This window comes from Cucumis melo, chromosome 6 (genome assembly GCF_025177605.1).
Source record: "Cucumis melo cultivar AY chromosome 6, USDA_Cmelo_AY_1.0, whole genome shotgun sequence".
Classification (NCBI taxonomy): domain Eukaryota; kingdom Viridiplantae; phylum Streptophyta; class Magnoliopsida; order Cucurbitales; family Cucurbitaceae; genus Cucumis; species Cucumis melo.
The window spans coordinates 11763095-11785575 of NC_066862.1; the positions used below are offsets into that span (position 1 = coordinate 11763095).

General features: G+C 34.2%; 2 protein-coding genes across 2 annotated transcripts; both read right to left on the reverse strand.

Moving 5' to 3' along the window:
• Nucleotides 1-9978: 9978 nt before the first annotated feature.
• LOC103496170 (40S ribosomal protein S16) lies at nucleotides 9979-10837 on the reverse strand. The gene has a single exon (XM_008457919.3). The coding sequence runs from the start codon at nucleotides 10605-10607 to the stop codon at nucleotides 10173-10175; it is 435 nt and encodes a 144-aa protein (XP_008456141.1). The 5' UTR covers nucleotides 10608-10837; the 3' UTR covers nucleotides 9979-10172.
• Nucleotides 10838-12103: 1266 nt separating this feature from the next.
• LOC103496171 (polyadenylate-binding protein 2-like) lies at nucleotides 12104-17612 on the reverse strand. The gene is made up of 9 exons (XM_008457920.3): nucleotides 16863-17612; nucleotides 15162-15280; nucleotides 14406-15062; nucleotides 14237-14314; nucleotides 13987-14076; nucleotides 13604-13741; nucleotides 13205-13378; nucleotides 12913-13119; nucleotides 12104-12625 (listed from the first exon to the last, which is right to left on the reverse strand). Exons 1-9 carry the CDS (start codon nucleotides 17107-17109, stop codon nucleotides 12371-12373), a joined length of 1965 nt encoding a protein of 654 aa, XP_008456142.1. The 5' UTR covers nucleotides 17110-17612; the 3' UTR covers nucleotides 12104-12370.
• Between the last annotated feature and the right edge of the window lie 4869 nt (nucleotides 17613-22481).

Genomic DNA, 22481 nt, shown 5'->3' on the forward strand with positions numbered 1-22481 from the left:
GTTAGTGGAAAATGTGGTAGCTTGTAATGAATTTATAAGTTATTAATTCCATTAATAGTTAATGGATTAATTAGGTGTTGAGATTTCATGAAGTAAATTGCATGCATTTTGCATGTAATTTTCTTTATAAACTTCCATTTATAGAATGAGGAGAGACTGATAAAGTTTTCATGAAAATTCTCAAAACGATACACTTTTCTCCTTCCATCTCTCTAAGATTTCCTTCATAAAAACGAGTCTCATAACTCGGTTCTTAGTCTTGAGATTAGTAGGTCAACATAGTGGTTGTCCTTTGCTCGTGATCTTTAGGCAAAAAGAAGTTTTCGTTTATCTTCTCTATTCTTTGTTTAGGTCTGTCAGTTGAAGCTTGTTAATTTCTAAATCGTTTAGATACATATAAAGTAAAACATGTTCCTAGTCTTCCGTTGTTGTATGCTCTCTTTGTTGTTTATCTATCACATATCACTATACTGTATAGATACCGCATAAGGTTAGAACGCATGATTAACCCATTAGAATCTCCAATTCCCTATGTTGACCCTAGCTTATCCAGGAAACCTCTCTTTTTGCTTACACTTGGGTAAGAGAAAGGAAAACTTGTAGCAAAACGCTGAATTCATAAAGATAGCAACGCGTAGGTAGGATTATATCTCTTTTATCGCATAACCCTAGCCTAGTCGCCTACTTAAGTCGCATACTTTGAGCCAAACATGACATATTCACGAAATAATTTTGTAATACGAATTACGAAACAAGCATTTAACATATTTATACAATCGTTTAGCATATCCTTTGGAAAACTAAATTATTGTTAAGAGTATTTACTTTGAATCTCTTGGATAGAGTACATGGTCATTGGAAGTATCTACACAATCGTTTAATTCATATTTACACGATCGTTTGTTAAAGGTATTTAAACATTGGCAAACACTCATTCAAAAAACTAAGTAACTAACAAAAAGAATTTACTACCATTGCATATAGAAAACAAAAAACTCTAAGTTACCAAAAGAATTTATTAGCTCAAAGTTCTACAACATACAGTTGTTTAAATAATTTCATGTTTTTTGTTTTTAGACAAGTGGAATTACAGTCTATTACAAGACATTTGGCAAATTTAGCACAAAAAAATCCCGCAATCCAATGACTTCTCGTGTTGCAATGTCTCCCTGGATCTAACTATTGGTCACAAGCCAAATTTGAATCACGTTATTGGCTCGTGATTTCCAACGGCTATTAATAGTGAGGGGATGCATCATTTGACCACTTTGAGTGCCTTTTCAACAATATCTTGATTCATGTAGTTAGGGCATAGAGTCAAACACGAGGATCTTGCAGTTCTTTATGTCAATCGAAATCGATTAAATATATTTTTTCCAAACAAAAAATGAGCATTAAAAATATATTTTTTATTTTATTTTATAGAATATTTGAATTAAAACTTAAAATTTCATTCTCCATGAAGGTAAAAAAAATGAAAAAGAAAAGTCGTTTATTTTATTTTATGAAATATGAAAATTAAAAATACTAAAATTGTATTTTTTATTTTATTTTATTTTTTTTTTTTTTTGTCTTTTCAAAAATATAACAAAGTGGCAAAATATTTACAATATATAGAACAATTCCGAAAACAAAAAAATCCTACGGGCTCACTGTGTAAAATACCAAAAATACACCATCAACAACGCGCGCGTAATATATTTAGTACACGATCGTTTAGATTTGGCTATTGTTTGGTACACTATCGTTTAAATTGGGTCGTTTAGATTTGGCTATAGTTTATTTTTCAATTCTATCATTTAATTTGTTACACGATCGTTTAATTTGGTTACGTTTAAATTTGGTTAGACGATCGTTTAGATTTGGACCTAAATCTAAACGATTTTTTTTTAATTCTTTTATACACAATCGTTTATTTTTTTTAACACAATCGTTTAGATTTGTTTACACGATCGTTTATTTTTCAAGATTCTTTAGTACACGATCGTTTAGATTTGATTAAACGATTTTTTTAATTCTTTTGATACAAGATCATTTAGATTTGTCTACACGATAATTTATTTATTTACAATTTACACGATCGTTTAATTTTTTTACACGGTCGTTTACATTTGGCTACTCCAATCTAAATAAACTTTTCAAGATTCCTTATACACGATCTTTTAGATTTTGCTATTTTTTGTAAACGTCGTTTAGATTTGATTACCCAAATTTAAACGACATAAAAAAAAGAGGAAAAGAAGAAAAGCGATGGAAAGAAATCGTAGCAGAAAAAAAAAAGACGATGGAAAAATTAAACGACGTAAAAAAAGAATAGGAAAAGAAGAAAGACGATTGGAAAGAAATCGCAGCAAAAAAAAAAAGAAGAAAGATGATGAAAGAAATCATAGCGAGGAGGAGAAGAAAGACGGAACGGCAAACCTGTAATATTTAAAAAATGACTAACTTCATGCGTCTTTGTTACACGGGCTGTAAATAGTTTGGTGTTTTGTTACATTTATGAAAATTAACCAATGTTTTTAAGATGCAAAATAACAAAAAGATTTATTTAAAAGAACTTATTTTATTTAAAACAAAAAAAATAGAAGAAGAAAGGAAACCATAAAATTCCAAATAAAGTAAGGGCAACATAAAGAAAGGAAATTGAAAAGCTGCTGAAAACCAAAAGGAAAAACGAGAGTAGTAGGGGTATTCACAGTTCGATTTTGGTGATCAATTGAATCAAATTAAAAATTTTGGTTTTGTACATTATATACCAAATCATACCGTTTGTTTTCTCATCAGCAGGCGAGCATTTGGATATCAATTTGGTTCGATTTTCCATTTGTATATAATTTTTATAAATAAAAAAATATGGTTGGATTCATAATGGTTTAGATTGCTTTTTTATTCTAAATGATGTATTCAAGTCGATTTGTTTTCACAAAATCAGTTTTTTTATAATTTTAAAATTGAACCAAAAAAGAAATATTTAAATTTCAAATTTTTGTTTGAGCTCAATTCAATTTTGTTATTCAGTTTGATTTGATCATTGCAATGAATATATTTAGAGCATAGTCTATACAAGTAACTAGTGAGTTTTTTTGGTACTCGAATATTATAAGTTCGTTTAGATTATGTCATAAAGTTAATCGATTGTGTACAAATTAACTTGAACACTCGCGCAAGGAAAAAAAATCATAAACCCTAAATTGAAAGTAACCTAAGAAAAAGATAGCAAGTTGAAAGGCATGTGAAACCAAAAAAGAGCGTGGAGACTGGCTAGCTGATTTGTGCAGGCAACCAAGCAGGTGTTGATATGGCGTAATTTCTACAAGATTCAACAACTTCCACGCCGGCGCTGACAAAAAGAAACCGAAAACCCATCTCCTTCGCAGCCGCTCGATTCCCGAGAGAATCAAAAATCCCAATTCCCAACTACTGCAACTGCAAAACTGACACACACCCATTAATGGATTCTCCTCGTTTAGCTGCTTTACTCTCTTCTTTGATCTCCCAACTCCTTCTCCTCCTCTTCCTCCTCTTCCCTTCCTCCAACCCACATTCCCTTTTCTCTAATTCCACTCCCGATTCCAGTTTCTATGCCAATCTCTTCACCCACTTCCTCTTTTCCCAGGATTTTGCCGCCTCCCTTCCCTTTCTCTCTGTTTCCCGCAAGAGGAAGAGAACCAATCCCCCCGACCATCTCGAATTGGGGTCATCCCATGGACGAGTTCATCATCTGTTTCGGACTCGGACTCCTGATTCTTTCAGAAATCACTTCAGAATGACTTCTTCAACGTTTGAATGGCTCTCTGGTTTGCTCGAGCCCCTTCTCGAGTGTCGTGACCCGGTAGGTTCGCCTCTTGATCTCTCCGTTGAGATTCGACTAGGTGTTGGTTTGTATCGCCTCGCCACTGGCTGCGATTTCTCCACAATCTCCGACCAATTTGGTGTTTCGGAGTCTGTAGCGAGGTTCTGTTCTAAACAATTGTGTCGAGTTCTCTGTACTAATTTTCGCTTCTGGGTTGAATTCCCTTGCCCCAATGAGCTGGAATTAACATCCTCGGCTTTTGAAGATCTTGCTGGGCTTCCGAATTGCTGCGGTGTGGTTTCTTGTACAAGGTTCAAGATCATTAGAAATAGCCATTTTTATGAAGATAGCGTCGCAACTCAACTTGTTGTTGATTCTTCGTCACGAATCCTTAGTATTGTTGCAGGATTTCGTGGCAATAAGGACGACTCGACAGTGCTTATGTCCTCGACGCTGTTTAAAGACATTGAACAAGGGAGGCTTCTGAATTCTCCTCCGGTTTACCTTCATGGGGTGGCTGTGAATAAGTACTTGTTTGGACGTGGTGAATATCCTTTGCTTCCATGGTTAATAGTGCCTTTTGCAGGAGCTGTTTCAGGGTCAACTGAAGAGAGTTTCAATGAAGCTCACCGATTGATGTGCATTCCAGCTCTGAAAGCAATTGTTAGTTTGAGGAATTGGGGAGTTTTGAGTCAACCAATTCATGAGGAGTTCAAAACTGCTGTTGCTTACATTGGTGCTTGCTCAATTCTTCATAATGCTTTGTTGATGAGGGAGGATTTTTCTGCCATGGCTGATGAGTGGGAGAGCTTATCTTCACTTGATCATAGATCTCAGTATGTTGAAGCTGGATTGAATGTGGACTCAACTAATGAGAAGGCTTCTGTTATACAGAGGGCATTGGCTCAGAGAGCTAGAGAGCTTCACAGTTAGGATTTCAATCACAAGAATGCAGTTGTTTAGTGAAATAAGTACAGCCCATTTGAAAGAGATTTCATCTCTTAGGATATTTATTGAAGGCAGCTCATCCAGCTCCATTCAACAGTTACTATTGTAGGTAATTGATGATTCTTTTACAAATCTATATAACAACATTTTCTCCCAATTTTTGGGTGTTCAGCTCTTTATTTTATCTCTTTTCCTTTTTACACAAAAGTGGTTTAAATTTTTTTTAGTTTCTATGTCTAGAATTAGTTTAGTGGTTTTATGGTTATCAAAAAAAGTAGGCAAAAGACTGGGATATTTGGAGATACCCTTTAAGGCATGGGTAATCTTCAAGTGGAAAATTTGATAATTTAGGACTTTTGTTGGGGGTAATGATTCTCAGAATGACAAGAATGACCACAAGAAATAGAATCATATTGAATCAATGTGATCAAGCACAGGACCCTTTATATCGAGGCACTCTGTAGAAACTACATACAAAATATACAACTGAAAAAGATAAATACAAAAGAACAATTGGGTTTTAACCATACAAATATATAATCAGCCTATCATATTACTCAGTGGGCTATCTTAATAGGGAGCAACCTCCCTAATATTGATGGGTGAGTACTTTATTGGATCCTTAAGGTAGATTATTCATTCTTTTATTGTTTTCACAGCACAGAATTGCCTACTTTTTAGTCATCTTGCTGTTAAAAGCTCCATGAAAGCTTAAATTTCATTGCTGCCTGCCCATGGTTGACTTGGCAGAAACCACACACAACATCCTGCGTTGGGTTTAAATTAGGCTAGTTTTCTTTTTCGATCATTGATTTTCAACTCTTAACTGTCATTGTGTTTTTTGGTTGGATGATAAAGGTAAGCATTTCGGGCCTATTTGGAATGACTTTCCAAGTGATTACTAACGATTTTTCCACTAGGAAAGTCATTCCAAACAGACCATTCTTCTGATGTGTTGTGCTCATTTTTTGCTACTTGTCTGCTTTCTCATAGCATTTGCTCAATTCCGAATTGGACTGTGGTCGAATAAATTGGAATATCATTAAGATATTATGAGCACATTAGTTGCTAGACATTAGCTAAAGGATTGGAGCTTGAAAAGGTTGGTTATAGGCATGGTTTGGAAATAGTTTTAGGAGAAAATTAAGTCTTTCTCGAATGCTTAGTATACCTTTGATATGGTATTACATTTTTTAGCCTATGTTCTTGAGCAAAACTAAAGTTTGGTTCTTATGAGAATCTAAGCAGCTGTTGCAGGGGAAACAAAACTGTGTTAGTCATTATGACACTGCCCTGTGAGAATTGCATTTTAGATTCAGGATGTTGAATAGGCAGTTGGATAGACTTATTGTAGTTTTACATATCTCATTGATTTTCTAAGGAATTTGACGGAACAGTGCGATTCTCAAGAGGTCAGAGGTCCAAAATTCTTCTACGCTTGTTGAAGAATTGATAAATTGTTTTTTCTGGTATTTGATTTCTTTGAGCCCCTTCTTTCTATTTCGTCTCTGTTTGTAGTTTAATATAGATTCCGCATTTGATTTACAAGATTGCTCAAAGATTGATATTAAGGTCTCCATTAATATAATATTATTACTTCTCCACATGAATTTTTTATTTTAGTTTCTACATAGAAAGTCTCATATTAATGATAGATATTAACCCTATTGATTTAAAACTAAATATATCCCTATGATTTTATATGTTTTTTACTAAAGGATGTCATATTGTTGTAGAATTTATCCAAGTTTTGGAAATATCTCATATGTCTTCCATTTATATTTATTGTCTAGTTTCAAGTTTAGAAAAAGATTCAACGTGATCTTTAAGAGTTTTGATCTTTCCTTTTTTTCTTTTTTTTTCTTTTTTTTTTGGTGATAATTAAGAGTTTTGATTTATTCCTTATAGTTTGGTTAAATTTTAAACATATACTCTGGTTTGAATTTAATTTTAAGTCTCTCTGATTTAAAAACTTTCCATTTAATTACTAAGATTTTCTTAGTACAATTACTAAGTTTGAATCATACTTCACAATTCATCTTTTTCATTGTCGTATTAACAACTTTTTCATGTAGGAATTTTATTTATTTGAGTAAATGGGTCAGATGTTTTTATTGATATTTAGCGTAGAGTAAAAAAGTATAGGTGGGGTTTAAAGTAGCCAACTAAATAAAACGTGAATTATTGACCTGAAATTGTTTCTTTTAGTTGAGATTATACTGGAGCTAGTTAAGCCAGGGTTTCTAGGATTATGATAATCCTAATGTTATGATAATGTGTGTTTGAGAGAAAGGTTATTATTGGTAGTGTTACGATAATATGTGTTTCAGAAAAAGAATATGAAAGATAGTGTTATGATAATATGTGTTTGGAGGACAGATTATGATAATAGTGTTATGATAATATATATTTGGAGTAAGGACTATGATTGTAGTAATTTAAAAAACAAAAATAGAATTTGGGTAGGATAATGAAGGGTCGTAAGAAAGGAAAAAAAATGGTTATTTGGGGATTATGATCATTTATCATAACCCTTGTGCCAAACACGATATGGCCTAATTTCCTAACTCTTTTTTCCCTAAATCCTCTCCCGAACGTACCGTAGGATTTATTTAGGGATCAAGGTTCACTCGAAGCTTTTGAGTTTGATAAAGAATTTAGAAGAAACTAGCACAAAAAATATGACAATCAATGATCTAGGATTTATTTGTATATAAGTTTTTATTTTGATGTAAGTAATCTCGAAAGATTAACCGATCTACATATGTTAGGACAAAAAGAAAACCTAAAAGCTATATAGATTATAGGTCAAATTTCATCTATGTTCAAATGATAATAGAGTTGGTAATTTGGCATTTATTTATTCATTGTTATTATTTTGGATAAACTATCAATTTAGAGTATAAAATAAGAGTATGAGTGGCAGGACCCAATAAGATTTGTTACAAGTACACGTGGCAAGTGGAACTGGGGCAGTCGGTCAAAGAAAAATCTTTAAGGCATTTGGCTGGTTTCATTAACGTGTTTAAATTTTTAAATGTTATTTGTAGAATGACTCCCACATCAATAATGAAGAGAAACACATTTGTAATAAAAAATAAACTTGAAAGACCTTTATCTCTGTTCGCAAATGGCCAATGAATTGAATTTTAGAGTAGCATAGATCCACATGCTTAAATTTCTAAAACATAATTTTTAATTAATTAATGATTGGTTTGAGAAATATTATAGCTTGAGGATGAAAATGACAGTTACTTTGTAACTAATTCTAAGTGCGTGGATATTAATATTACGTAACAATTTTAGAAGAAGAAGCATGGGACATGATTCTATCTTCCTAGACTGTATATAACGACAACTGTATCAACTACCATACGAGGCTAGTTGATCTGTTCACGTACAATGTCACCGGGACTTTCTGCTAGAGCTCAACGAGCTCTTTCTCGGGACCCTAGGATTGAAATCTGCATATTAAATTAATTACCAGAACTCGACAAGCTACAAGCTCTTTCTCAGAACTCTAGGATTGGAATCAGCACGAAATCACTCTGTATCGGATCAACTAAAAGGATTTGCATCTCTACTATTTGCCTACCCCACTTAATGAAATCCTGGTTTAAGAATTTTATTTTTCATTTGAATTCCTCTTAATTTCTGATCTCACACATCAATGCACTTTAAATTTCAAACCAAGAAAGCAAAATATATACCTCTTCCAACGTGAAAAAGAAATGTCCAATGAATTAAAACAATACAGTAAAAGCATCGTTGACCTTCCTCCTGAATTCATTCTTCTTGAACTAAAAGTTTATGATCAAAAGAACAATTGTATATTAAATAGAACATACCAAACTTTAAGCGGAAATACCGTTCTGAACAAAATTGTCTCCATAATCAGTCAGATTACATCGTCCAAGATTTTAATGTTAATGAGAAATAGGTTTTTTTCAGAAGGAAACAAAAAAAAAATCAACAAGTGAATTTTAAATAACGATGTAGGAAAAAAGCATTCAATGAACCAACCACTATATGACCAGTTCACAACCTACGGATTAAAAAAAAAAACCAGCTTGTCCTTTATTAAAATCGAATACGAACTCAAATACTTTCGAATGATTAAGTTACAAGAACCAAAAAACCATTAAACCCTGATATGGATAAGAAAATTGGCTAAAGAACAATTATGTTAGCTTGGAGCCGCTCACATCTCAAAAGTACATCCTAAACCTACCAATCAAACAATAAAATTTAACAAAATCCTATCACACAATAAACGGACTAAATACAAACTATAACAGTTAAATCCTCGATAAACAATATAAATGGAGAAAGAGAAAGAGTAGTGCCTAGTTCATTTTGGTCTAAAAATTCATCATTCGTACCACCTAAACTATTTGCTATCATTCATATAAACCGTAACCATGCATTTAAAGGTTTTGAAATTTAATAACCAATGTTTGTTTTGCAGATCCATGATTAGTAAAAGTTAATAATATAAAAAAGTGCATTTCACAAATCTAAACTATTATGCGATGAGGAATTAGCAACCCTACATACTAAAACATAAGTTTTTCTAACCCTTGAAATACACAAAATAACACATAAGTTAAACACCTTTGAACATTCTTTTCAAGATCTATGATGGACTTCAAACCAAGAGGCAATGCCAAACCATATTCATAACTTGTCCATCCCTCGCAGTAGGAAAAGAAAAGGCAACACCTAATCAATAATCCATCGAACGTTACATCAAAACAACTACCCTTAGGAAACCAAAGTTCGCAAAGTGGGAGAAAAGGCATGCAAATTTTCGAATCTAAATCCAACAGTCATCAAGAGTTGGCTCAATTGTGTTAGCATTGGATAACTTTTCCACAGTTAGGCAGACCCATTAGCACAAATGTTTCAAGTTTTTGTCCTTAGCAATGGGCAGTGCATTGATAACCCAGGTAGTATTTACAGACATGCATTGAAGAACAATAGAAATAAAGAAACCAAAAAAGAAAAGGACTAAGGACGTTTCAGAAACTCTGAAGAACCCCGATAGACAAATGCTTATCGATATCCCAAATCAAAAAAATTCCAAAGGCACTCTCAATTTTTAACAACTAATTCGACCCTATAACAAAAAGCGCAATAGGTGAATGATCATCATCAACAACAAAAATCTGTCACATAAGATATCTATGGTCCATTTTGCACGCACAATAATCTAACACAAGCAGAAATTTAAGATGTTTCAAAAAACATTTTGGTTGAGCAATTATCGCGATATCAACGAAAACTCAAGTCTTACAATTCCAAATACTTATACTAAAGCATAAACAGAAACATAATTTCGAAGTCCACAAAGCTATGTAAACTCAAAAACCAAAACAAATTATCATTACCGACTAAAAAGTCTCCGCAGTAGTTCCCTAATACTCTTCGATCAACGGTATGATTTCTGAAACCTAGCACGAGCACCACGACCACCAAACTTCTTGGGCTCACAGCGCCTAGGATCAGCAACAAGCAAAGTCCTATCATACCTGACCAGAATATCTTTAATCTCCTTCTTGCTCTGCTCATCCACATATTTCTGGTAGAAGGCAACAAGAGCCTTGGCAATACTCTGACGGATGGCATAGATCTGGGAGGTGTGACCTCCACCCTTCACTCTGATGCGCATATCAACACCAGAGAAACGGTGACGTCCAAGGAGGAGGATGGGCTCGTAGGCCTTGAAGCGCAAGATCTCTGGCTCAACAAGCTCGATTGGGCAGCCATTGATCTTAATCAAGCCCCTGCCGCGCTTGCAGTAGGTGACGGCAACCGCCGTCTTCTTACGTCCAAAACATTGCACCGATTCGATCGGAGCCGCCATTGGTAGGGCTTGAGAGAAGTATCGGAGTGAAGGACTTCAATTGTAAAGAGATGGTGGAAGCGGGGGCAAAACCTGCTGAAGCGTATTTATATGATTTGTTTGTTTAGGGTTTTGGAGTTGTGAAATGTACCCTCAGTTTATCTTTAAATTACGAAAACGAAAATTATTTATTTGTTTTTTGAAATATTACAAAATTAAATCCCCAACCAAGCACTCGAAAATTCGAAATACACCACACTACACCCATCTATCAAAAAATTAAGCTTTATCTATTTTTCTACCTATATTTTATATTTTTTGAGTGAAAAAATATGATCATCAAAATAATATTTTACCCATATTTATTTCGATATTTATACTAAAACTTTCCTAAATATAACAAACTACTTATATTTGTGTTTGATTTGGGATAGACAAATGTAAACGATATCTAACCAAATCTAAACACTCCAATTTTTTATATTTTTTAAAAAACCCCTACTTTTTATGAGTTTTCGTTTTCTTTATAAAAATTAATAATAAAAAAAAGTTAATCAATCATTTGGGTTCAAGTACTATTTAGTTCCAGTTCAATTTTCATAAATTTAGTGAAATTAATTATTTTTACTAAATTAATTAAATAATAATATAATTTTTCTATCACATATAATTTCATATTTTATAGTAAAAATAGTATAAATAAAAGAAAAACAATTAATTGAAATTAAAGACTAAATCTAAGATTTATCGAAAATATAACAAAGAAATTAATTCAACAGAAGAAAGAGTAAGAGAACTGAACACCAAAATCACACCTTAAATTTTGAAGATTAACTGAGTACGTTTGTTGAACTTTTGATTTTTTGTAATATTATACAATTTTTTTAGAACTTTTTATTGAATTTTTAGAAGATTTATCTAACTCCACCCCTATCCCCGGGCTCTTTGAACCAATTCAAATCTCCAGTAGACTAAACTCCAAGGTTGTTTACTCTGCGCAATGCAACAATGCCATTAGATTTTTCTTTTTTCTTTTTTCTTTTTTCTTTTTGGCGATAATTAGATTTTTTTAATATCATTTTGAATGCAATATGGACTTAAAAGCAACAAAAAAATCTGAACATGAGTACACTATTAGACGTACTTGGAAGTTATTTCACTTCTCACCAGTACTTCGTATTTCAATGCTACCATCTAACTCTTCAATTTCTATCACAATTAATCCAACGCAATAAAGATCGCCATATTATATAGCCTAGTTCTTAAAGAAAACAAACACCATCACAAACCAGAGCTGCTATGAAAGAAAAATAAGGGAAATGAAACATTAGTTAAAGCAGAAAATTAGAATAGTCTCAACAATTTTTTTTAAAAAAAAAAAATCAAACTCTCAAAATTTTCACTCCCACATTTTAGATCTTCATTCTACTAAAATGAAGCCAGCCATCAGCGGGAAACCATTTTTGCCTGCTTACGTTAGTCACACCACAAAGAAGGGTAAAAGTTGGGAAAACGCATTAACACGAGAGTGGAGTAGCACTAAGTCGGATTAATGTTTGAAAAAACCAAGAACAAAAACCTTCGTCCTCTAGGGAAAAAGAGAGTACTGCTAACAACCGAAAACTAAACAAAAGAAAATGTCAGCAAGTCTTCCGAGATAAAACCAGTACTACAAACAAATTATGCCAGTACCGCAGTCTCCAAAAATAAACAAACAGTCAATTGTATCACACACAACTACATTTTCGTTTCATGACTCACGGAGCTTTATGAACACAAGCAACTCACGACACAAGGTTCTCCGTCAGCGACAGAGAAGCTAGCTGATCTGCTGCATTGCCAGCTTGCTGCTGCTGCTGAGCTGCCGCAACATTCCTCAAAACCTCCATAGCTTCCGCTACTTTCGCCTTCAAAGCTTCTGGGGACTCTAGTAAATGCAAAACCTCAGTCTGGTCCATCTCCAGAAGCATTCCAGTTACCTTGGCCGCGTTGTCAGGCTCTAACTGTTCCACAAGCGGGTAAAGATTCTCCCCCAGCATCTACACATCAATCACAAGCAATGTAAGACTTCAAACACCTCCACAACTACCCTATATAAAAGATCTCTAAATCACTTGCATCTTTCTGCACATGTTCTCTCATTTAAACTTCAATCTCTATTTTATTTTTCGTTCAACAGTATAATACAAAGATCTGAGACACAAAGTTGGACAATAGCTCCAACTTTCGTCAAGGTGTGACATCCAAAACCACGTTTATAGTACATGCTTAGCAGGAACTATGTAGCATCCACGACTCCGTTTATTATAGTACAGAAAATGCTTACTGTTCTCTGTTGGTCGGGAGTAGCATTTGCCAGAGCAGAAGCCAGTGCACCAATAGGGATAGGTTGAGAGTGTGCCGCATCTCGCAATGGCATACCTCCCATATCATATGGAACAGAAAACATGCCTCCAGCAACACCAGGCATAGCAACATCAGGCAAACCTCTTCCAGGGGGATACCGATAGACACGTCCTCCTCTAGGCAACATCTATCGCCCAATGAACCAACCAACACAGCCATTAAATAACACGGAAGCCAACAGACAAAAAAAGAAGAAAGAAAAAATCGCCAACCTGTTGTTGCATCATTGGAACAGGCTGCTGAGTTTGCTGGACAGCTCCTGCACGTCTGCCCCCAGGGCGCTGGCCTTGCTGACCTTGCTGAACCATTGGGACAAAAAAATTTGGCATTGGTCCTCCACCAGGCCTTATACCAGGAACAAGCTGCTGCTGATAACCAAAGCCACCCTGGCAAAAACAATACCCATAAGACAAACAAAATAATAATTTAGAAATTGGCATCGGCGCTAATCATACACACACCACACTTTCCAGAAGGCATAGAAGGATTGAATCACAGATGCATGAATAAATACGAACATCAACTATTGACACCACCAGTTTGGTGCAAGAACAAAAGAGATAATATGAAATTAAAATGTTCATAAAAAAGGGCCTGGCGAAAGTAGTTACTTGGGAAGGAATCATTGCAGGAGGAGCTTGACCATAAAACAACTGCTGTCCAATACCTGGTCCACCAGGGGGATATATTGGCATCCGAGGGGCAACTGAAGCAGGCATGGCAACTGGCCGTATTTGAGAGAACTGAGCCTACAGGGCATAGTCAAAGGCATTAAGTCATGGCTTATGCTAGACAAATTTAGGTATTAAGTCATGACTCATGATGTTAGACGAACCTTTTTATTTTAAAGAAAGAAGAAGAAGAAGATGGAGCAGAAGAAAGTAAAAAGGAAAGCAACCATCAGAGATTATATGTCTGAAGGCCAAGTTCTGACAATAGAAGTTACAATACAATGGTAATGCCAAGAAAAAGTATGAAATATCAGCGGATGTACCTGCAATCTGGCTCTTCTATCTTCCTTCCTCTGTGCAAGTGCTACATACAATGGTTTGCTAACAACCATTTTGCCATTCATCTCCACAAGCTATCAATTAAACCAAGTGAACTATTACAGTCCTTCCATATTTTGTATCATTAATCACAGGCATATATGAGGGGATAATCCACAACAAATAAATTAATCATGTAGGGATGTTTCCAAATCATAAATAGAAATAATAACAATAATAAGCACATCTACTCACAGCTCTAGATGCCTCATCAGGGGTTGAGAATGCAACAAATCCGGAACCTCTGCTTATGCCATTGGGGTCGCGCATGACCTAAAACACACAAAATAACCATAATACTTTAACCACAAAAGGCTTAAACCAAAAGATAGTGTCATGAGTTAAACTTCAATGTAATTACAACCTTGCATGAGGTGATTGTGCCAAATGGAGCAAACAGCTCCTTAAGCTTATCATCACCAATGCTATCATCTAAATTTTTAATGTACAAATTTGCCCCTTGGTACTTGTCAGCTGCCTCTTTCATAGTTTGTTCAAACCGGTGCTTTAATTCAACTTCTCTTTCAGATTTTTTCTGTGCTTTTCCAACATACCACTCCTTATCATCAACTAACTTTCCGTTAAGGGCATCAACTGCCCTAGCAGCGTCATCGGCATTTTCAAAATTAACAAATCCAAAGCATCTTGATTTACCATCAGCATCCCTCATCACAACAATACTCGTGAGTGTCCCAAATTCAGAAAAAGCTTTGTTCAAATCCTCTTCAGTAGTAGTCTCAGAAAGATTTTTTACAAATACATTGTTAAATTTGGATTTGTCAACAACACCATCTCTTTCTTGTTTACGAAGAAAAGGTCCTACATAAACTTGCTTATCATTCAACAGCATACCGTTCAGCTTCTCAATAGCTTTCTGAGCAGACTCCTCATTGTCAAATTGCACAAAACCATAGCCTTTTGACTGGCCAGAGGAATCTAAAGCCACTTTGCAAGACAGGATACTACCAAATGCAGAAAATGTATCATGTAGAGCTTTGTGGTCAATTGCCTTGTCTAAATTCTGAAAATTAAAGCGAAAAGTTAACTCAGGAACAGAATCAAATAAACAATTTCAAAATAAATGAACAAGTTAATAACATAAAATGAAAAATACTAGTACCTTGATGAATATATTTCCAGCCCCACTCTTGCGAATGCTTGGGTCACGGTGAGAATACATCACTCTAATAGGTTTACCGTTCAAAGGGGTAAAGTTCAGCACATCCAATGCTCTTGCAGCTGTTCAGGAAAAATAGAATTACATTAGAGAAAAAGATGTGGCTATTTAAAATTTAATGAGGTATTAGAATATGAAATTAACTGTTTGGATTGCATGATAATTTGAAATACAATATGCTTTTCAAATGACAATAAAGGATAAGGACCTACAACCGCAAATCTTTTATAAAATATTACACATTTTTTATCAATAATACCAAACCCAAAATACCTTTTTTTATTAATTATTAAAATAATGTTTTTTAAATAATAATGAAGAAGAAGAAAAGGCCATTAAAAAATAAATAAAATAAAAACCAAACAGACACATCACATAGGAATGTAATAAATCCAAAAGCCCATTTAAAAGTAAGAACCCTAACCCTAAATAACGTTCTTTCTTTTTCCTCCACTATTCTGCTCATCTAACATCCACAGCCACCCCTTGCTCTTTCCCCTACTCAGCCCCCCAATTCTCCTCTCTCTGCGCTGCCACTGTCGAAGATGCTCCAAAGATGCTCAATCTCCCACTCTTTGCCACCATTACTTCTGATCAATGTTGCTGACGCCAACCACCCCTCTCCAGAATCATTGTTGATTTGAAAGGTTTGGGGTTTCTTTAATGTGTTTGTGTATGTTCGTTGGTGTGCTTGTGCCAAAATAATAATAATAAAATAATATGGGACATAGATTTTGGTGTGTTGGACACTGATAGCTCACCCAAGATAAGGAGATGCCACATAGATCAGTATGAAAAGCTTAAAACAATTCAAGGCACAAAGTTAACTGTGGAAGAATTTACATAAAGGTAGCCAAAATTAAGCAAAATTGCTATAGGTGTATGGTGATGATTGATGAAAATAAATAATTGTTGTTACATGAAAAATTTTTCATTCAATGAAGGACACATCACCATAGAGCTTTCAACAATAAAACTAGATTATTGTATCAAGTTTCTGGCTCAAAGTTATCTGAAATCATAAAATATGCATCACAATGATTCAGATCTTCCCAGTAGTGAAACTAGCAATCATCAAATTGAGATATGGAACATTTAAGATGTACTCATGCTATTGGCATTATCGTTTCTCAAACAGGTGTACTTCATAGCCGTAGAAGGTAACATTCTCATCCTGAAGAGTGATGCCCAAACATCATAACGCAATAAAATGACCATCAGCATCTCCTAGTCCACCCACAGCCCGATCTTCTAATTCTCCATAGAATAAAACAAACCGTCTGGCGTTTTACAATTTCTTATAGAAATAAATGACCATCAGACAGTAAACATTATTCATTATTGGACCCTAAAAGCAACCATCCGACCTTTTATAACAGCTATCCACTTTGGTGTCACTAATTTCCCGACTAAACATTAGATTGCTACAAGCTTGACTTTTTGTGATTCAAAAGGCTCAGATAGAGTGATAAATCGATGAATTAATAAACATGATCCACACTAATATTTACATATCAACTCTCCATTTTACCAGTCCAAGCAATCAGTCGAACGAGAAATGTTCACCCTAAATATTAAACTAAAAAAATGAACAAAATGCATTAAACAGCAGAGGGAAATGAAGAAAAGTGAAGGCAAACTGACCATCTTGTGGGTTGCTGTAGTTGACATAGCCATAACCGAGAGATCGCCGGGTCGTCAAGTCTCGGCAAACCCGAACCGAAACTACCTGGCCCACCTGATTGAAAATGTCATAAAGCTGCGAATCCGTGACATTCAGGTCCAGATCTCCGACGTACAAAGAAGTAGTGACAAAATTGGCACCGCCATTCGCCGCTGGATTGATGCCGGAAATAGCATTCTGAGGCTGAGCTTGCACCTGAGCCGCCATACTGGAAATAATTTCACTCTGTTCAAAAAAATCTTTCAATGAATTAATTTTTTTTTCTTTTTTTTGCTATTTTTTTCTTTTCTCCTCACTTCCCTCTCCTAATTTTGTTATTCAGAAACAAACCCTAAGAAGGAATGAATGAACGGCGAATCTTCAGACACTCAAAAAAGGCCAGCAAAACGCAACGAACAACCGGGGGAGGATAACAAAAACCCTTTAAAGATAATAGAAATTGAAGCAAAAATAAACAACCCCGAAGGAAAAATCTTCCTACTACTAAAAGAAAGGAATAATTGGTTTTGATTTTTCAGGATGAGAGAAATGATAATGAAAAGCGGATAGGATAGATAATCGGAAGGATCCGAAAGGAGAAATGAGTAGCCGCCGGAAAACGGGGCGGCGCGTGACGCAGAGAGCGACGGAGAAAGAGACGGTGAACAAATTAAAAAAAACGCGAGGGTTTGGAGGGCAGATGAAACTGCACTAAAAGAAAGAGGAAGAGGGAGAAGATGTAAGGCTTTATATATGTGGGAAGTTCTGGGTAAACCCTAGAGATAAAATCTACCTAAGAAATCTCAACCGTCCATCGCAATGCACTGTGGCCCATCTGACGAGGTCAAGTCTAACCGGTAACGGTAACTTTTTTCGGTTGCCAGTGACGGTCTTCAGGAAGAATAGAGAACCAAATTTCAAATTTATTTATAAAAAAGAAAAAATATATCTCAATAGAATTTTAAAAAATAGAATAAACTTTTTCAATAAAAAAAAAAAAAAAAAGTATTTTCAATTTTACTAGTCCACAACCCTCTCTAAAAAATGTATATTTATACTAGTCCATAACAATTTTAAAAAAAGAAAAATCATTCTACTATTCCACAATTCTCTCAAAAGAATTTAACGAATGTGATTGATTTTTTATGCAAAGATATTATATTACCGGAAGGAGAGGGGATCTCACAACATTCATGAGGTCAAACCACAAACAAAAAATAAAGTACAAAGCAACCAAATATTTGAACTTACAAGGAAAACAACACACCAAAGAACTTAAGAAGAAAATTTCCAAAGAGAATGTCCTATGCTGGTGTCCCTATCGTAATAGTCTACAACCACTTAGAACAACACATGAAAATCCCCATCCAAATATCCAAGCTAACAAAAATTTGTTTAAATTTAGAGTTTATTTTACTCCAGATACATAATTTTTAAAGTGTTTTAATCAAATACTTTAAGAAAAATTAGTGTAAGTAACAAAACTATTCGAAAATATTTACAAAATATAGCAAAACACAATAAGTTTGCATAAAACTAGACCATGAAGTAGTAATCATTAAATGTAACTTTGTTGACTAGTTAGATTTTTATTTCATTAGAATGACCTATGCAACTTAGTCTTAATCCTTGGTGTATTACGAACTTTTGTTTGTGATGTATTGTCCTTTGATTTGCATGGATAAGGATGTTTAATTCATGACTCAACAAACCTACCATTTTGGGGAAAAGACCGAGTTAGGAGCTGGAAACATAATATTACAAGATGGAATTCACTCATTCTCAACTTATAGTAAGTAGATGAGTGTTCTCTTAAATGATATCTCCTAGACTCGAACAAATAACCCTATACTCTCTATAACATAAGGATGTCTATATTTATTGGTTGGACCATAAACTAAACATTTTGTCCATTAGAGGAGCAATGATATTTAAAGACTAAAAAGTAACCTAGGAGTAAAATGGTAATTTGACACAACTTATGTTACGGACACTTCATGTGAATGATTAACTTGATGTTGTTGGCCTATATTCATGGACACAAAGATATGTCTATATTGAGAAGAAGTCAGTTATGAGTCTTTAGTGGATTGTACACACAGTTAACGAATAGTAATTAATGTGGTTAGTGAGTTCGGCCAATTAATCTCATATCATTGTAGCTTCTAATCTATAGGTCAATTAAGTCTCTTCCTAGCTCATAAAGAGTGTTGAGGTTATTTTATATTGAATGTAATTTGAATTGTTCAAATTTACTTGAGGAATAAATATAATATATGATGATGCATTAAAAAAAAAGTTTGTAATTTAATTAAACTTTATAGTATAAATTTAACACTATAAGAATTTTCATCTTTGCCGATGCAGAAAAACGTGGGTAGAGCTTCTGTCGACTTTTTTTTGCGTGGGCACGTTTCGTGATTGAAACACTGTTGTCTTTTTCTTTGTCCATGTTGTTGACGTTACATCGACAGAACTGCTCACGCCAATTAAAATCGTGGGCAAAAAAGACATTTTTAGCCACGAATAAACGTCGTCAGAAAGGTATTTTTACCAACAATCATTATAACATTAGTAAAAATAGATTTTCTGGCCATGAAAAAAACGTCAACAGAAAGGTATTTTTACCCACAATCATCATCACATCAGCAAAAATGGTCTTTCTGGCCACATTGTTTTGTGGATTGAAACTGTTTCTACCAACAAAAAGTTTTTTTGTCAGCAAAAAGAAAATTTCTCCCCACGCTAAATTTGTCGGTAGAAGTATATGTGTGTGTCAATAAATAATATTTGTTTCTTTTTTGCCCACGCATAGAACGTCACTAGAGTTTTCTAATTGCCAACATATTTCTAGCCACACAAAGAATGTAGCAAAGACAATTTTAATTTTTTTTCACATTTATTATTAATATTGTATGCTTATAAATTAATTTTCAAATATAGAATGAATTTTCTACCTATAACAAAATATATCGAACACTGTAACAAAAAATTTAAATATGAAAATATTTCTAACCATTAATACTTCGTCAAAATATGACAAACCATAATTCTTTAGTGTGTGGTACATGAGATATACTAAATTTCATTTTGGCATGCCAAAATGAGGAAAAACAAATATTAAATATACAAAAAATGGTTAATTTGGTCAAATATTATAATTTGGGATTTGATTCAAAATTAATTTGTGGGAGAATAAAATATTTGAACAAATTCAAATATCACTACAAGAAGCGGGGGGAGGGCTCTCGACGCACTAAAACGTCAAGGGAAGTGATAAAAGCGTTGGGAAAAGGTATCCCAACGCCGTTTCCTACGCGGGATCATCGTCAGAAGAAATATGTCAAAAGTGGAATTCCCAACATGTAACCAGCAAAGCATCGAGAATAACGTTCTCCCAACATACGATTTGTCGACGCTTGTGATGCATCGAGAATATATAATTACCGACGTATTCATTTTCGACATCAACCTGTGCATTGGCAATGATGTCTCCTGACGTCCCTATATCTGACGTCGAGAATGCATCGAGAAATACTATCCCTGACGTGTCATGTGTAACATATTCTCGATGTTGGTTGTGTTAGGAATTCCTTTTCATATATATATTTTAAAATATGTAATTTTTAATTTTTTTTCTAAAATATTTTCCTCAAACAAATTCTCTATTTTGTGAAATAATGACATTCGTTTTGGATTAAATTAAAAGAAATTGAAAATAAATTAGTAAATTAAAATACAAACACAAATTCAACAAAAAAAAATTAATATTGATAATGATGGAAAAAACACTAGAGACATGCTGCAGCGGAAGATATAGATCATGTTTTATTCTATATGCATTTAAACGATTTAGAAACTAACATGCACATGCTAAGCGATGGTCCTAAGCGAAGAGCCAAAAAGGTAAACAAAGAACTTACCTTTTATAGTTATGGGCTTCTTCTTCAATCCAAAGCTTCTTCTACGCCCGAAAATTACGAGCAAGGACAACCACCAAGTTGACCTACTATGCTCAAGACCAAGAACAGAGTCGTGAGACTCGATTATATGAAGTAGAAATTAGAGAGAGATGGGAAGCAATGTATCATTTAGATGTTCTTTTCCAAGGAAAACGACATCATTTTCTCATTCGGTAATGAGAAGTTTTATATGAAATTTACATGCAAATTGCATGTAAATTATTTCATATATTATCAACACCTAATCAATTCATTAACTCTTTAATGAAATTAGTGGCTTCAAATTCACAATAATCTGCCACATTTCCCATTAACCATTAATTAATAAAGTAATTATCAAAGGGACATTTTGGTCATTTTACCAATTAAGTCAAAGTCAAACTTTGACTTTTCTTAGTCAAAAGTCAACTTTTTGACTTTTTACTTTTTTTCCCATCTTGACTAATTCTAACCTCCCGAGTATAAATCCGTATTCTTTTCTTTAAAATTCAAATCATATTTAGATATAAATCCGGTCAAAGTTCAAAGTTCTTTTACAACTTTGACCGTTTCTAAACTTTTTAAGCTTTTAAATATGAATCTATATTCATATTTATTTAAATCATATTTAAACACAAAACATAAAGTTTATTTCTACCGACTTATATCTTATATATATTTGTCGGTTTCTCTCTCTTATCTTTATTCAAACAATTCGAATTACTCCAACATACTTGTTCTTAGTTGAATCCATATGAGCTAGTAGGGGAACCTAATGAACCTATAGATCATGGGCTCCAACGATTCGAGATTAATTGGCTAAACTCTTTTAGACCAAGCTTAATCAACATTCGTTAACTAAAGATTCATTTCATTAAAGACTCTTAGTTGCACTCCCCTCACTATAGATATATTTTTGTCCACCTGATATAACCAAGATAAGTAAGTTGATCCTTCACAGGTTGTTCGTAATCTTGGCTAGGTTAAAATATCGTTTTACCCCCGAGATTACATCTTGCTCCTTAAGACTCACTGATCCACTATTGAACAATTGATTTAAGGTATAACCTATAAACCAGAATCCTTCTCGGGCCAATGAGAAGGTGAGGCCTCTTGTTCAAAACTTGGATTCAGTCCTTAAGGGAACAACCTATCTACTATCTCATAAGTGGGTACGAGTGAATTTCATCTTGCACCCTATGTCCCTAGCTATCCATTCGGTCTTACCCCTGAAATGGAAGGCTTATTGGGCCAGCGATGTTGAGTTGTCCTCACCTATGCAGATCTAAGGATACTACCGAATGAACAGAAGTTCATAGTTAGCTCAGGATTAAGATCAAGTTACCTAGGTCATCATAAAGGAAATAATTAGTTTATAGTTTACGGTGTTATAACTAAAAGTGATTATTTCGTGGTTCCAGTTTTATGCAAACCATTTACATAAGACGCCCCCACTCCCATGTCTCTACATGAACAATTCATGAATACATCGTTTGTACTAACTACGGAGTGGGCCACATCCATAGTATTTTCCAGAATAAGACGTCTGACCTTATTCATACACTATAGACTATTTGGGCTATCAACTTGAACTTAATTCATGTTTATGTCTCTACATAAAGTTCAAGTGTAATTGACAAACTCATTAAAATAGACTCG

Bases quoted from the DNA above. Each gene is read 5' to 3' on its own strand.
- LOC103496170 (XM_008457919.3), bottom strand. From the start codon at position 10,607: ATGGCGGCTCCGATCGAATCGGTGCAATGTTTTGGACGTAAGAAGACG.
- LOC103496171 (XM_008457920.3), bottom strand. From the start codon at position 17,109: ATGGCGGCTCAGGTGCAAGCTCAGCCTCAGAATGCTATTTCCGGCATC. The intron at 14,077-14,236 runs GTGAGTAGATGT...TTTAATTGATAG, and splicing joins CTGATGAGGCATCTAGAGCT to CTTGTGGAGATGAATGGCAA. The intron at 13,742-13,986 runs GTACATCCGCTG...TATGCCCTGTAG, and splicing joins ATAGAAGAGCCAGATTGCAG to GCTCAGTTCTCTCAAATACG.